Source organism: Chinchilla lanigera, unplaced genomic scaffold (genome assembly GCF_000276665.1).
Source record: "Chinchilla lanigera isolate Chin_1 unplaced genomic scaffold, ChiLan1.0 scaffold00018, whole genome shotgun sequence".
Taxonomy (NCBI): domain Eukaryota; kingdom Metazoa; phylum Chordata; class Mammalia; order Rodentia; family Chinchillidae; genus Chinchilla; species Chinchilla lanigera.
Genome location: NW_004955419.1, coordinates 7,474,663 through 7,491,505, shown reverse-complemented (window position 1 = coordinate 7,491,505; position 16,843 = coordinate 7,474,663). Strand labels below are relative to the sequence as shown.

Here is a 16,843-nt window from a genome sequence, read left to right as displayed (position 1 = left end):
CCGTCTCCTGATGAATGGGGAGAGGCCAAGGATCTTGCACATCTCCTATGAACAACAGTGGGAAAAAGCTTAAAGCAGAGAGACCACAGGGGACGAGAGAAGTGTGTACTGAGGTGGCCTTGAGGAGGAGCGGCTGCCATGGCAACACAAGGACAGCTGATGGGCTCACGTTCTCACAACCAGCAGAGTCATAATAAATGTTTTGGGAAGGCATGGAGACAGCATGTCTTGCCTGAGCAAAACAATCGGAACTGAAAATTGATAAATCTTGGATGGTTTCCCCAAACCTGCTTCAATATTCTTGTGCTGTGAAAATAGACAGATATTGCCTTAAACCCTGTCTCTACTGCTAATTAGGTGTGTGACCACAGATAATATAAATCTTTATGAATGTTTCCTTTCCAATAAAGAAAGATGGTAACATGGCCACATGGGTCCCAGAGGGTTAAGTGAGAAAATGCAGGAGGAACAGCAAATGATGCCGTCGCACCTCCCTCTTCCCCAGGCTGACCACACTGCCCTGTTTCCTGCAGGGCCAGCGCCTCGCCATCCACCCACACAATGGGAAACTCAGGCCTCATGGTACACAGCACAAGACAGATGAAGAAACAGGATTTAGAGCTCTTCGTGACAAGAGTGCCCAGTTCTGCCCTGTCTACCACTCTTGCTGCCCCAGAATTCTCAAAGGAGAGGTACTTTAAAAACAGTACCAGAATAAGAATTAAAGCACAGTTCTGTGGCAATCTCATATCTAAGGTGGAACATTCTATCAAACATAGGGTTTGGGGTTGTTTGGTCATTACTGGTTATTTGTGGGGTTGTTTTGCTTTTTTTCTTTGAGGGGGAAGACATAAGCAACCTAATGGAGCTGCTCAGGTCCTCTCAAGTACAGCAGATACGGGCAGAGAAGACTAAGAAGGAAAAAAGTTAGCCTGCCCTACAAGGGCCAGCCCTTATAGGTCTGAAGTCGGAAAACAAAGAAATTTGAAACACAGGTCCCTGCCTTAAAGAACAGCAACCCCCATTAACAAGGGTGGCCCCATAAATACACTGCACTCTGATGAATCTGGTAAGTATCAACCCCAAACCCCAGCTTTGAGGAAAGGAGGAAAGGCAGAAGCTGCGGCACTGGGAGAGAAGACTATCTCTCCCCGATACTCTGCCTGGCCTTCAGAACTCCGCTCTGTCTGGGCAATGGCAGCAGCTTCCTGACTGGTCTGTCTCTGGGCTCACTCCATCAAACCACACAAACCTTGCCATTATGACTCTGTTCAGGATCCCTTAGCAATTCCAATGTAACTGCAGAACAAAGCTCTCATACCATGCAGTCCATTCAAAATTGATACCAGCGAGCTCCAGCTTACTTTTTATCCGCATCTCCAACCAATCTCACTCATTCAACCACTTCATCACCCACTGCTCAGGCTCTAGACCTGTGTCTACCTAGTTCTGTCCACCTGCAAAAAACATCATGAAACTCCTCCCCATTAAACCTAAAGATATCATACTATCTTGCAAGGTCCAACCCAATACTGTCTCTTTCATAAAGCCCTCTCTGTTTGTTCTGGCCCTCAGCAATCATCTTCCATACCCCCACCAGCTTTGCTTACAAGCCCTTATAGCATTAAGGAGTGCAGTAAACTTTACCTATGATCTCATTCAACTCACACAACAACCCTATGACACAAACATTCTGATTATGTCTGTTGTACTCATCAGAAAATGAAGTTCAAATAGCTCAAGCAACTTAACCAAGCATCAGGTAAAAAGTGGTGGAATCGGGATTGAAAATCCTGTCTAACCTCATAAAGCAGCAATGGCAAAGCTTTTAGACCTAGTGCCCAAATAGCAACCCAAAACCCACCGTTATGGTTTGTGTCCAGATGTCCCTCCAAAGCTTCATGCACGCATAGGTGGGGCTTTTCAGAGGTAGCTGGATCCAGAGTGTGTGTGATCTGGGATTAAGTGTGTGATGTTGGGGTCAAGGGTGTGTGGTTACTAAATTAGCCACTAATGGGTCTGACACACTTCTGGGAGTGAATAATGCGAGTGAACTTCTGAGTGTGAATGCATCCCCTAAGAGCACGTAGCCTGGACAGAATATAAGGGACAGAAAGAGGCCTACTGAGGTCACTTGTTGCTTGTTGCATCTGCTGCTTTCTGCCTTCCATACCATGAACAGTTTTTTCTCCTCTGTGACTTCCTCTGCCATGTTACCCTGCCTTGGAATTGGCCTATTATGGACTGAAACCACTACAAACTGTGAGCTGATATTAATTTTTCCCCCTTTAAATTTGGTATTTTATCTCAGCAATAAGAAAAATAAATAAGACATCCACATATTCATCACAAAGTGCCAATACTGCAATTAAACATGAATATTGAGGTTGTAGTTTAGAAAAAACTCATACATTATTATCTTTTGTCTTAAAAGAAAAAAGACAATAACATCTGATCCATAGGTTATCACCACTGTCTTAAAGCATAACTCTCACAACAGATTCCAAAGTTATTGAAGTGAATGAAAAATCCCGTTAAAGAATTCAATGATTTTTTTAAAAAGTTAATCAGATCCAAGAGAATATAACTACACAGCTAAATGAAAATCAGGAAGACAATGCAGGATATGAATGAGAAATTAAACAAAGAGAGATTTTGAAAAAGAATTACTGAGAAATTTTGGAAACAAGGAACTCAATAAGCCAAATAAGAAATTCAGCTGAAAGCCTCAACAACATACTAGATAAAGCAGAAGAATACTGGAGCTTGAGGTAGGTTTTTTGAAATATCATTCAGGCAGAAATAAAGAATGAAGAAAGCATACACGATCTTTGCCATATCATTAAAAGATCAAACATCTACATCACCAGCATACCAAAAGGAAAAGAAAAGTTAAGGACACAGAAAACCTACACAATAAAGTAACAGCAGAAATGTCCCTTACCTTGGGAAAGACATGGATATCCAGAGACAGGAGGCTTATAGAACCCTAAACAGACAGGCAGAAAACATTCTCACCACAATACAGAAATTTTAGTCAAGACAACTAGGCACGAAAACGAAATAAAAAGCATACAAATAGAAAAGGAGGAATTCAAATGATCTCTGTTTGAAGATACGATTCCACACACAGAAAAACCTAAAGAGGCCAGCAAAGGACTCTCAGAATTGATTAAACAAATTCAGTAAAGTAGCAGGGTGCACAGCATACAAAAAACCCCAGCAGTTTTCTATGCACTAATAATGAATTTGCTAAGGAATCATGAAAGCAATCCCATTTATAATAGCCACAAAAAATAAAAAAATTTTAAAAACCAGGAATAAATTTAATGAAGAAAGTTACAATATGAATCATAAAAATACTGAAGAAAGACACCGAAGAAGATACTAAAAGATGGAATGTCTTCCCACTTCACAGACTGAAAGAATTAATATTGTTAAAATGTCCAGAAGTGATGTCAAGTGAAATAAATCAGACGCACAAACCTAAATATCTATGGTTTCTCTTATATGAGAAATCCAAAGTATAAATAATTCAAAGAGCAAAAGATAATAGGAAACTAGGAGATAGATCTTTCCCAAATGGGAAGGGGATTTAGAGATGGACAGGGGTGGGGAAGGGGAAGGGAAGGAAAAATTAAGATTTGGGTTACACACATGCATCAAATCCTCAAAAGGAATGCAATCCTCACGTACTGCAAATGTGTACTAATTTAAAAAGTCTATACTACCCAAAGCAATCTACAGGTTCAGTGCAATAGCCATCAAAATACAAATAACATTCTTCACAGAACAAGAAAAAGCAATCCTAAAATTTACATGGAACCATGAAAGACCCCAAATAGCCAAAGCAACCTTTAACAAAAAGAGGAAAGCTGGAGACATCACAATACTTGGTTTCAAGACATCCTAAGAAACCATAATAACAAAAACAGCATGGTATTTGGCATAAAAAGAGACACATGACCAATGCGACAGAATAAAGAGCCCAGAAATAAATCTACACATCTACAGCCAACTGATTCTCAACAAAGGGACAGCCTCTTTACCAAAAGCTGCTGGGAACACTGGGTATCCATGTCCAGTACATTGCAACTTGGCCCCTAACTCTTGTCCTATACAAAGAAAAAACAGAAAAATGAACTCAAAATGGATCAAAGACCTTAACGTAAGTCGTGACATTCTGAAACTACTAGAAGAAAACAGAAGGAAAGCATTTTAAGACATTGGTACAAGCAATAATTTTTTAGACGGCATTACAAAAACAGAAGACACAAGCAAAACCTGACAGATAGGATTACATCTAACTAAAAAGCTTCTGCATAGGGAAGCAAACAACCAACAGAGGGAAGTGACAACCTGCACACCGGGGGAAAATGTCTGTCTCCTACTCCTCTAACAGAGGGTTAATATTTAGAATAAATAATTAAAAAACAACAACAAAAAGCAAGTGATCCAATTTAAAAATGAACAAACAACTGAAATGACATTTCTCAAAAGATGAAATACAAATGTCCAAGAAATGTATGAAAGACTGGCCATTAGAAAAAAAAAAATCAAAACTATAGTGAGATTCCATCTCATCTCAGGTAAAAAAACTACTACCAAAAAACAAAAAATAACAAATGCTGGCAAGGATGTGAGGAAAAAGTAACACTTATTGGCAGGAATTAATTTAATACAGTTACTATAAAAAAAAACAGTATGAAGGTCCCTCAAAAAATTAAAAGTAGATTTTTAAAACCTAAAAATAGAACTAATGTATAATCCAGCAACCTCACCCCAGATATATCACAAAGAAAATAAAGTTAGCATATAAAAGAGTTATCTGCATACAGTATACCCCTTTATCACAGTACCAATCAGAGTAGCTAAGAAATGGAATCGCCTAGGGGCCCATGGACAGATGAATGGATAAAGAAAATGTGGTACATATACAAACTGAAGTATTATTCAGCCATGAAGCAGAATAAAATCCTGTAATTTGCAACCAAATACTGGGACTGGAGGCCATCTTATTAAGCAAAATAAGCTAGACACAGAGACACATATCACATGTTCTTCTCACATGTAGAAATAACAACAAAGGTCAACTCAAACACAGAAGGATTTCTAGGGAATGGAAAGAGGGTGGGTAGAAGAATGGATGGACATGATCACTGCATGATGTATGCATGTGTGGAAATCTCAGTAAACGCCATTAATCTGTACAATAGTATGAGTAATAACAAATACAACAGAAATGAATTAATTAATTAAATATAAATAAAGCCTGATCTATCTATATTCTTTTTAATCACATCAATGGGCTTTCAAACTGAGCCCAAGAAGCCCTAGAATCAGGAATACCCTAACCAGGCTGGCTAACAGAATCATCTAACTACATGTTCCCACAGACAGCACAGAAATGTGCATTTAATTTTAAATGATTCTGCAGAGCTTTCCTGATTATACCTCTTTGATTTGCTATCATAAACAAAGGGTTTCAGGAGAAAGTTTGAAAACCGCTCTGCTACAGCAGATGACCACCTTGCTTTACAGAGAGTGCTGCAGGGCAAGATCTGCACACGACATCGACTGACAGTCTGAACTTCTGCACTAATGGGCAACTTTCCTGTAAGATTCAGAGGTGCACTCTGGACTAGCACTGAGCTGAGAATGCCTTTGCATATCAGAGCTCTCTTAGAGCAGACAGGCTGGTTCTAAAAAGTAGATTATATGAAAACTAAAATATCCCTAAAATCTTAGAATCGTATTAGAAATTAAAATCCAGGTCCTCATCCTTCCTTCTCAAGCCAGCTAATGTTTTTATCTCTGGCCAGATGGAGAAGAAGGTTCTCATCCATCAAATTTCTACCTTATCAGGTTTCTCTGTGAGAAAGCTTGTCAAAACGCTCAGTGGTTACCTTTAAATATACAAAGGAAATTTCTCCAAAATCTTAATGAGATGCAGGCACTCAGTGAAGTGAGCAGAATTTCCAGGACCAGTATGAGATGTGGTGTTCAAGACACACCCTGTGCTGCTGCATTGCTCCTGCACGATGGCCGGGGCCAGTCGTGGCGTGGGGAGGGGCTGCCCTACCCCACTGCTCCCCATGCAGCTCCACTTCCATGTTTTCTCTCCGAAAGAGTGCATCTGAACAAAGGGCTCACAAGCTTTACAAAAGCAGCTGCCGCTACTGGAACAAAGCAGCTAACCACCGTGCCTCAGCTGACCCTGATGCTGGCTGTGCAGACAGCCGAAGTTCTAAGCAGGGGGCTTGCTACAGACTTCCCCAGAATGCCGGGGAAGAATGGACAAAGTAATCTGAGTTCAATTAAGCAGGCCTCAAGGCCCAGCTGGGTCAGGCAGCACACGGGACACTACACCTCACTCAAAGCCCACCTGAAGGATGCGCAGGAACCTATCTACCTCTGCTCCAGCCCCACTCACTCTTCCCATGTGCCTGCCAGCCCTGGCTAGGCCTTCCCTCTACCAGGAACGCACTTCCCCTTCCCATGGCCCAGGCAAACCGCTATTTATCCTTCAAGGCTCAACTCAAATCCACCTCCGCTGTGAAGCCATCCCTCGCGCTTTGGTCTCTGAGCACAGTTCCACTCCCTGCGCTCCCAAACTATTTGGTCCACCAGCACTTATCATGCTATATTTTAATTAGCTTTTTGTCTGCATTTTTATTACATTTCTCCTCTGGATGCTTTCAGAAACTGATTTGATTCAGTCTGGTACTCTCAGTGCCCAGGACAGAGCCTGGCAAGAAATGATAAAATAAGGAGCAATGAAGGAAAGTCTCCCTATTTGTGCCCCACTGAGATTACAGCAATTCCACGGGGAAAGTAATGGGGACAGCCTTTTAAAGCAGCTTTAACAGTAGCCTCATGCAAGAGCCACTGAGCCACTCCACAGTCTCTCACTCTAAGAGCATTTTAACCCCCTTCCTAGATGGATCAATCAGCTGGAAAGGAACAGACAAGAACTTTCTTCAGAGCAGAGGTTACTGTTGATCAAGTAAGAAATGTGCAGCTTTGGTGCCTGGACTGCAGAGGGGCAGACCATACTTACTAGTCAGCAGTGTCCAGTGGATTCAAGTGGGCAGTAGTTTGTCATTCAAATTCCAGAGCCTGCACTGGCCACACAATTAAAAACCAGACAATTAATCTGATCAGACTGAGCACCTACTTCTCTTTGCCAGGATCACAGTACGTACTTTTTCACACGTTAAATTGTATTACTCATTCATTTAAAGCTATAGTAGATAATAATCAATCCATTTTGGAAAGAAACAAACAAACATTCCTTTCGGGAAGTTAAGTAGCTGGCTTAGAGGTTAAGCATCTCTAAATGAAGCCGTGACTCTAACTCAAGTCTGGCGCTGGCTTCCACTATTCCAAAGATACTATTAATACTGCCACATTTTCCCACTTATTGATCATTTATGATGTTCCAGGAATTACTCTAAGTGCCACGCCCTACCCCATAAAATCCTCACAACTAATCCCTACTCTCCTGAAAGAAATGGACGCCACAGCTCAGAAAGGCAAGATCGCTGGCTCACAGTTCAACAGGTGCTGAGCAATGGGTCAGAACTGAAATCCAGCATGACCAGTGTCTCTGCATTCAGACTCTCTTACAAGACAGTGGAATTTGCAAAGACAGAACTTCTCCCAACGCAGTTCATTTGAACCGCACATTACTCTGTGAAGACGCCAACTCAAAATCTTTACAGCTGATTAAAAAGCAAACAGCAAAGTATGATATTTTGAGCTTGGTGAAAACATGCCATTGCAGGTCCATGGTCTTACCTGTAACCAATCAGCCTGAGACACTGTCCCCAAAGACCATCTTTCGATTAGAGTTAACCAAGGGATGTACTAAATGCTGTCCCAATCTCATTTGGAGTTCTCCATTAATGAGTGACTGAAAACTAGAAGGGTTCCAGCCAAACTAGCCTGAAGTTAAACCCACTCCTGCGAGAGCACACAGGATTATCGCACTGGGCGATGAGTACAACTTTAATTAGATTTTTGGGCTTTAGCCAGCAAGTATACCCCACAGAGCTAAGTGCTCAGGTACTAAAGCACACACTTGTCAAGGTGGTGGATGACAGGTGGTCCTGTAACAGATGAGATTACAAGACAGTCTGAGAACCGCAGCTCAGCCAAGGTCTAGCAGCTGTATCGGCTGCTATACAGAACGACAAAATGTCAGTGACTCACTCCTCTTCCCCACTCATCTCAGAGCACAAGCACCTGAGCTAGGGGTAGCAAATCTCTCTCTCTTCTCTCTCTCCCTCCTTCCCCTTCACCCATGTCTCTCTTTCATGCACACATGTGAAAAGCACAGGCTAAAAGGAGTTAAGTCTGCAGGCCAAACAATGTATCAAAGTCAGAGATGTGAGAGCAGGGAAGTGAAAATCCAAAGAGCATCCCTGTTGTAGACCACAAAGGTTGGAACCCTTTAAACACCAGTCAGGACACTGAATGGGTACTGTTACTTGTTCACTTCTTGCAAAGGCCTCCTGAATTTCCTTAAAGGGACATGGAGCCCTCTGGTGGCAAGGAGGTAAAACACACCTCATTGTGTTATTCAGAGACCTATCTATGACCCTCACTTTCTGACTTTGCTCATTATAAACAAGATTCGCAAAGTACAAACAAAAGATTGTGTTCACCAGAGCCTAAGGACAGTGCCTGCACCGCTGCAAGTACTCAATCAATGCATGTTGAATAAACAAAGGAATTGTAATTTGCAACACATGCCAAGTCAACTGACACAAGGTCACTGCAATCACAGGCAATTAAAACAAACACAGGATGAATTGACCCTTGCAGCCCCACGCCTCATGTCTGCACCTGATCAGACCGTGTGTATCCATCACCTCTGGTCCAAGCTGGGTTTGCAGCAAAGGCATTGTCTCCCCCAAGAGATGCTGAAGAACCCATACAATGAGGCTGGCAGGAGAGGTTTTTGGCAAGAGCAAAGGATGGTTTGATCATATCCAAAAGAGAACAGGTTGGCTTACCATTAGAATTCAGGGAATGCCAAGGAAACCAGACTGCCTGCTATGGGGCCTCCGTGCAGACTTTCAATCAGGGCTCATCTGTAAACGGGGCTGCAGTATTTCCAACTGACTCTGACACTCTTGCCCAAGAAAAGAATGGGAACCAGCTAGATAGAGTGCTGGGGACCGAAAACCTTAATACTTACAAGCTCAACAACTTGGATGGCATTGATCTGGCCCTGAGCAGAACTGCTCCGATTGAATGGGGCATTGTTGAGGACTCTATACACTGCTCAGTCCTCTTTATAAAACCCACCAGAGGCAATTCTTCCCTCAGGCCTCAGTGCCAGCAAAAGCTGCCTTTTATCTTAACATGTTCATCTTAGAGACACTGGAGACCTTGGAACTGAATTTCCCTTTTTACTCTCGCTGCCAGGAGCCACCAGCTGAATTTTAAGTCCTTTTCAGTACTGCAAAGGGCATTTTTACATAGTTGCTCTGTGGTTCCATTGTACCAGTCCCCCTTCTTTTCCTTGACCCTCAGCCTCTATCGATAGTTTAAATCTCATTTAATCTTACAACTTTTTATAAACTTCACAAATGTTTCTGAAACACAAAAGGAACAAATTACAATTTTTAAATCTTCAAATATAGGATTTTTCAAGTTGTTTTCCTGAGAACATATTGTTCTGGTCTGTTGAAAAGCTGAAAATATAAAAAAAAAATCTTCCTTTCTGCCAAAAGCACAGTATTCTTAACTACTGATGGTTTGCCATAGCCACAACACAGTATCTTAGACAAAGTCCTGAAATTAGAATGCACAGATCCAGATCCATATATGAGATATATATAATACATATATTCACTTCCCAGGACTAGCTCCTTACATGGTCAAGCCACTTAGACTGGGAGACTCAGATTACTTTGTAAAATGGGAATAACATTCTCTGCGCCCAAACACAGGGCTGTGGGACACGCATGAAAAATTTTATAAACTGTAAGCTGTGGTCCTCACAGACAGCTGCTTTATTTCCATCTTTCTGAACAGCAGTTTTCATTGTTCAAGAAAGAGGGTGTTGAGCACTGAGCTGAATATGGGTTGAAAACAAGACCTGTGCTTTGGATATTTTTATTAATCTTTTATTTATCCTACCTACGGGATGCAGAAAACTTCAGATAAGCATGAGACACCCAGAACTGATTATGAGTGAGTCCTTGAGGGTGAAGCTTTAATTGAAACCAAGTCCAGCCCTCGAAGCCAGACCTGGGCATTCTTCTCTCCTCCCCTCTACCCCGACCTCAGAGCCTGGTTCACATGTCAAAGTAAGGCCTTTGCTTATCTTGGCATCTCCCAGCCACTGCTCACCAATCCATCCTCCTGACATCCTACAGCCTAGTCTTTCTAAACTGTAAATCTGAGCCTGTCAATCCTCTGCTTACTTCCCACTCTACAGAGGCCTAAAAGCCATGTCCATATTCCCAAGCTCTGCACCCCAGACCTTCCAAAAGCCAATTCTTCCCCAGGTTAACCTGCCACAGCATCAGCGCGTCAAACTCTTCTCCAAATACTCCATATTGTCTCTTCTAACCCCGTGCCCCCAGCCCACCTATCTGTTAACCTTCATCTCAAACTTCAAAATCAGTTCCAAAGTCACCGTCCTCAGGAGCCTTCTATGTCCCGCAAGCCATTTCCTTTCCCTGTGCTCCCATGGTAGTGTGTTCCTATCTCTGTTATGGAATTGTGCCCAGGCCTTGCAGGGGGCCTGCACTAAGTGTCCAATGTTACTGAATGTACGAATGAATCTCTTTTCTTTGCCAGGACAAGAGAGGCCACTAGAAGGAGTGAGGTTTTGCCAGTTTGCTTCAATCCAAAAGCAACAGCAATAGTAGCTGGAGAGTAGGAGGCGCTCTGTTTAATTAAAATGCCGACAAGATATGCAAGGTTCCACTTGTGCATTCATCCCGCACCATGACGCAAAAGCACCACCCCAGCCTGTCTCCCCAGAATCTATGCTCCCACAGTCTGGTATAAAACATTCTCACAAGACAGACACAGCCAAATTCCTAGACTATAACCAGAAGTTGAGATACCACGGGGTTGTAATACACATGTAAAAAGTAGGAAACTACCCAAGTTATCACTGAGAAACAAGTACGTGACTTAAAGTATAAGGCAGACCCGATGAGTTACCCAGAGGCTGAGTCCCAGGTAAGCTCCCCCGAGGTGAGCATTTAGACTGCACAGCTGTTGTCTTAGTCTGGCCAGGGCCCTGCACTAACACTGCTTCTTCCACTAGGCACCTGCTCATACTCCTCCAAGCATGAGCTCCTCAAGGAGGCTGCCAACGACACTGCATGTGTGCCAAGGCAGGATGGCTCCAAGTCCCTCCCCTGTCTGGCCATCCTGACAGAAAGACAGGAGGGGCAGTGGAGTGTGAGTCTTCCTTCCTCTTCTGCAACAAACTGGGAAGATGTGATCCCAGCAGGGCTGGCAATGAGGAGTCCAGCCACTTGGAACGAAGTTAGGGGATGTAAGAAAAGGCAGCCAGCTCTCAGCGAGATAGAATCAGTCCTTCCAGTGACACACAGCAATAAATTTCGCTTTCGCCAAAATTAGTTCAGGCTGGGTTCCTGCTACACGAAAGGAAGTCCCAACCATAGAGTACCTTGCCAATCCCTCCCTCTCACTGTCACAGCCCCCTGCCATTCCTTGCCAAGTACCTTAACCTCCTTATGAAGATGTGGGTATGCTATGCAGGGATACATCTTTCTATCAACAGCAGCCCAAAATTCTTTTTGAAGTGCCAGGGTTTATATGACTGCATGAATTATGAATCCAACAAACAGTGCCTCACAACAGAAGGATACATAAGTAAAGCACAGCATATCCACTTGATGTGATGTCAAATAGAGATTTCCAATGCTTATCAAGAGTAAGCTATAAGGTAAAAAGAACTGCATATTATATATGAATATATAATTATATGCTTCATCCCCTGCCATCCAAATTTTACTATATGAACATTTTTAGGATGGCAGTGAGAGAAGGATGCATTTTAAACTAAAAAAAAGTTGTTATCCAACAGTGAAGGATATAAGAATGGACCACAAACACTGCAACTCTGTCAAAGGGCCCTCTGGCCAGGCTTTTTATCGTCTCATCTATAAAGGCACACAACTCCACTCTCCTCGTTCAATTCAAGTGATGGCTCCTCCGGGAAAGTTTCCCTGATATAAGCATCTTTTCCATACAATAACAATTAGCTTTAGATGTAGGAAGTATATGGTAGTTTGGGTGAACTATTAACTTGGCTGGCCAGGGGACCCGCTCAGGAGATTGGTGGAGCATACTCTGAGAGTGTGTCTGGATGGGCCACAGAGGTATGGCCTTTGGGTCTACGGCTGGTTCCTCTGTTGCACTGCTCCCCTCTTCTGCTTCCTGTCTGCCATGCACTGTCTGCCATCTTTGTTCTGCCTTGAAGCCAGTCAACCACAGACTGAATCCCCCGCAGCTGTGAGTCAAATGAAACCTCTGTTCCTTTAACTTGTTGGTATCAGGTACTGGGTTTCAGTGACAAGAAAGCTGACTAACACAAAACGCTTTATACTGTGTCATGTGTAATATTCCATCGCCCTTAGACAAGTGAAACCTTCAGAAATTATGCCTCATATTTCCATCAGCATGTAGAGGAGACATCTGGTGTTCAGTAATTTTGGATTAACATGAGAAAGTCTTCTAATAGCCTGCAAGAAAATGGTATACTTCAACACTACTGATGGCAATCCTTTGGACTAATAATCTGGCAGCATAATTAACCAATCTAAATATTTGCCCTATACTACCCAGTAATCTCATCCTGAGAATCCATCCTAGGGATTTCAAGAGAAAACATCTTTATGCCTAAAGATGTTCATTGTGGCGTTATTTACGCAGGCAAATTCTTTACCCAACTGTCTTCCTTTTCTTGTTGCTGAGACAACATACCCGTAACCAAAGTTAAAGGAGGAAAGAGTTTTTTAGTTGTTTTAGAGTTTGTAGAGGTCTCAGCCCATAACTGGCTGGTTTTAAGGCAGGGCAGCATGGCAGAGGAAATCACGGAGGAGAAACAATTCATGGTGGGCAAAAGGTAGCAAAGCATCTTTCTGCCTCTTTTATACTGTATCTAGGCTACCAGGATTAGGGCAGTGCCAATTCAGTCAGTGGACTGATTTAGTAATCACAAACCCTTAATCCTAGCATCACACACTCTAGATCCAACCACCTCTGAAAAGTCCCCACCTATGACTGCATGAGGCTTTAGAGGTCATCTAGACATAAGGCATAACACCAATGAAGGAAGAAAGTACTAAATAATCATGTGAAAGCTATCAGTGAAAAACTCTGCACCATTCAAAAACGTGCGCATGACAGAGTAGGTGAACACAGAACAGTACCTAGCCTCTAATTAGACAGAGAGCCCAAGTGCACCTGGAGGGTAATTTTGGAAACCAGAAGAACTGTATTGTTAGGGTGGTCTACTTATACCTGATGGTTTCTTGTTTCTCTAAATTTCTATTATTGGCCTCTTAACATTTGTTTAAAATGTTATTAAAATGCACAAACATTTGTATTTCAATTCCCTCTTTCAGCATTCACAGTGTGATGTCAACCTATGGACCCTGGCATCCTTGCCAAGAGCAGTCTTCAGTGAACCAACCACAGTACCGTACCTGTGGCTTCCCTTTTGAGCTCTCTACTACAGACTGCCTGCCCCAGGCTCTAGAGCAGGTAATTCAATTAACCTATGTGTTAGTGATCATTTAGACTGCATCCAACCTAAGTGCACCAAGGCTATGTACCTAGATGTGACTCTCAGATGGGATTAAATTAAAAGATGCTGAATATTTAAGTTTTAACATAATTGAATTTTAATAAGCCTACCAAATTTAGAGAGAATTTTTAAATGCTAATACCCAATGCTGCACAGAGTAGTCTTAAAAAAAGATTACAGAGAGTAATCTGGTACCGTCCTTTGTTCCAGAACAATTTAAGTGTATCTATAAAATAGTTTTTAAGATATATCCACACTCTTTGACCCGGTTAATTGTACTTCTATCAGAAATAATCAGTGGGTAAATATTTATGTAGAAGAATGATTGCTGCAGTATTCATTACAAGGCAAAAAAGAATGTGAAATAAATGTTCTACACTAAGGGACTAACTAGTTAAATCGTAGCCAAGTGATGAAATATTATGCAGACACACACACCAAAACCTATTTCTGAAGAACACTCGTGACACATATCAACACACCAAAGGATGGACACTGAATTAGAAAATGGGCTGCAAGACTGTATTTTCAACTTGATACTGGGGCCAGAGAAGGGGCTAAAACATCAAATAGTTGAGCCAAGTCATTTCTAGGTAAGGAGACCATGACTGAAGTGTCTTTTTCTATTTCCCTGCTTTCTGCACCAACCATCTTATCTCCCTATAACACAAACTGCCACACCACCGGCAACACTCACGTGAATGGTGCGGGCTCCTTTGCTCCCCTCTCGCTGGGCTTCCTCCAGGTCCCTCTCCAGGCTCTCTTTCTCCTGATGCAGATCGCTCAGGTCCTGGGTGACCTTCTTAATGTTCCTCTGCAATCTGTGGTTCTCGGAAATCTTGGTGAGGTTTTCTGAGCGCAGCTCAGCCAAAAGGGCTTCCTTCTCTGCCAGAGCAGCGTCATGGTCTTCAGACCCCTAGAAGAGAAGGGAGGGGACAGAAGAGCTGATTTTCACACCTCATTAAACCAGGAAATCTGTGCTCCTTTTTCAGCTGGGGTGAGGGGATTAACATAGACAACATTCAAGACAAAAAGGACAAACATGCTGATTTCATGACACAGAATAGTGTTTACAGTATAACACTGATAGGAAAATGGGAACCTACTTGTGTAAAAGAAGTACTCTTAAATACAAGAAAAAGGCATAAAATGTGAACAGTAACTGACTTTAGTAGTGTGGGAGTATAGTTTTCACCACTTCCTTCATTTCTCTGTATTTTGAAGTGTTCTAAGATAAGTAAGCATGTTACTTTTACAACGATTTAAAAAGAAACAAGCAGTAGAAAATGAACAACTTCCCTTGAAAAACAGTAATGGGTGTGAGTGTTGTCAATGTTCATCTGAGATCCGATGGTCAACGCAGAGTCAACTAAAAACAGAGGCGTGGTCAGCAGGGCAGTTCAAAGGCTACTCTGAAAGCCCAGAACTTTAGCAAAGGCCAAGGGCTAAATGTGTTAAGGACATCTTTATCTCATTCATCTACAGTTCACCTGAAAAAACACCTATGTGATCACAAACATAAAAAAAGTTCTAAATCATCAATAATGAATTAAAACGAGTTCTCAGTTATCAAGTAAGCTTTTTTTTAATGAGAATATTTAGGGCTGGCAAGCTTAGTACACAATGGCACCCTTCATATTCGCTCTCTAAGAATTGGCCAAGCACCTACAGGCCAGGAAATATGCTGAAAGGAGCTTACATTGATGCAACCCCATGGACAGATTATAGGTGCCAAGTCCATGTGTATAACATAAACATGTTCACATTAGCCTCAGTAATATCATCCCTGAGACTCGGTCTCAGCAGAATCAGAAATGTTGGTGTGGGGATTTATATACAAAGTCATTCATCTTAGACTGACTTACGGTAGAAAACAGTAAGAAACAAGCTAAATATGTAATCATACAAAACTAAAAAAGATACACAACAAAACTGTATTTACAAAGAATCGATAACATGTGAACATTACTACATTATGTTATTTTAAAAAGACCAAGAGGTATATGATTGTTAAAAAAAAAAATCTATGCATAGGAGGAAGTCTAGAAGGAAAAACATCAAAATGTTACTATTTGTCTAGATTTGCCCATTTTTCCTTCTTTTTAGTTTTCTGGAAAAAAATGTGGAAGCAGAGGAAAACACACTTTTTCTAAATTGGGTTTTTTTTTTCAATTAGACTGAGGCTTAAGGTTAAGAATTCAAAAACAATTGATACTTGAATTGTCAATGCCACAACTCAGATTGGAAAAGAGACCTCAGTTTCTTGGCCTTCCTAGAAAATTCATTTCAACACCCACCACTAGTTAAGTTTAGCTGTTCAGATTGTCAACCCAGTTGTTTAGCAATAGATTACAATCAGTTAACTGGGGACAGAGGAGCGGTGCTGTTTTGGGCCACCTAAACCCAGACATCTAGCCCCGTGACGCCCTGACTGCTGCTTTAAACACAGAAACATGCAATGAGAATGAACCCTGTTCAAATCCCGACGTAAGTTTATGAAAACTTTTATAACTTTCTTTGAAATCAAAATAAATAAAAGGAAGTAGGAAGTGTAGGTCACAAGTCAAGTATTTTTTTAATGTCTGTGACAATGCTTAAATAAACTCAACAAAAGATAAACAATTGGAAAATCCTCCTCTTGAACAGTATTTACAGCTACCTTTTATTAAGCATTGATTTTATAAAAGGAGCTAACCCAAGCATAAGCACATTTCCACACATGATACCTCTATTTCTCACACCAAATGTAAAAGTACACATGATTACGCTCATTTAAGCAACTAAGGCTTCAAAACTGCTCAACGCGCACACCGTCATAGGTCCACAAGTGAAAGACCTGGAATTCAAACAAAAGAAGCCCTGTTCTTCCTGAGGCAGAGCGTGCATACCCTTACAAGTGGGGATCTCAGTTAACACCAATAAACTGGGAAGAATAAAAACAAGCCGACTGAATGAGAGTGGGAAGGATTAGAGACAGGAGCATCAGTTAGGAGCATGTTAAACATTATCATTAGCAGTTACGGTCAAGTGATG

At 41.7% G+C, this 16,843-nt stretch overlaps 1 protein-coding gene across 10 annotated transcripts in view; it reads right to left on the bottom strand.

Moving 5' to 3' along the window:
* Positions 1-16,843, bottom strand: part of Cdk5rap2 (CDK5 regulatory subunit associated protein 2) — a 194,707-nt gene that overhangs the window by 115,378 nt on the left and 62,486 nt on the right. For all 10 annotated transcript variants that reach the window (XM_013513198.1, XM_013513196.1, XM_013513197.1 and 7 more), the window contains one exon: positions 14,508-14,726. In XM_013513198.1, coding sequence (XP_013368652.1) covers positions 14,508-14,726 — 219 coding nt within the window. The remainder of the gene's footprint in view (positions 1-14,507; positions 14,727-16,843) is intronic.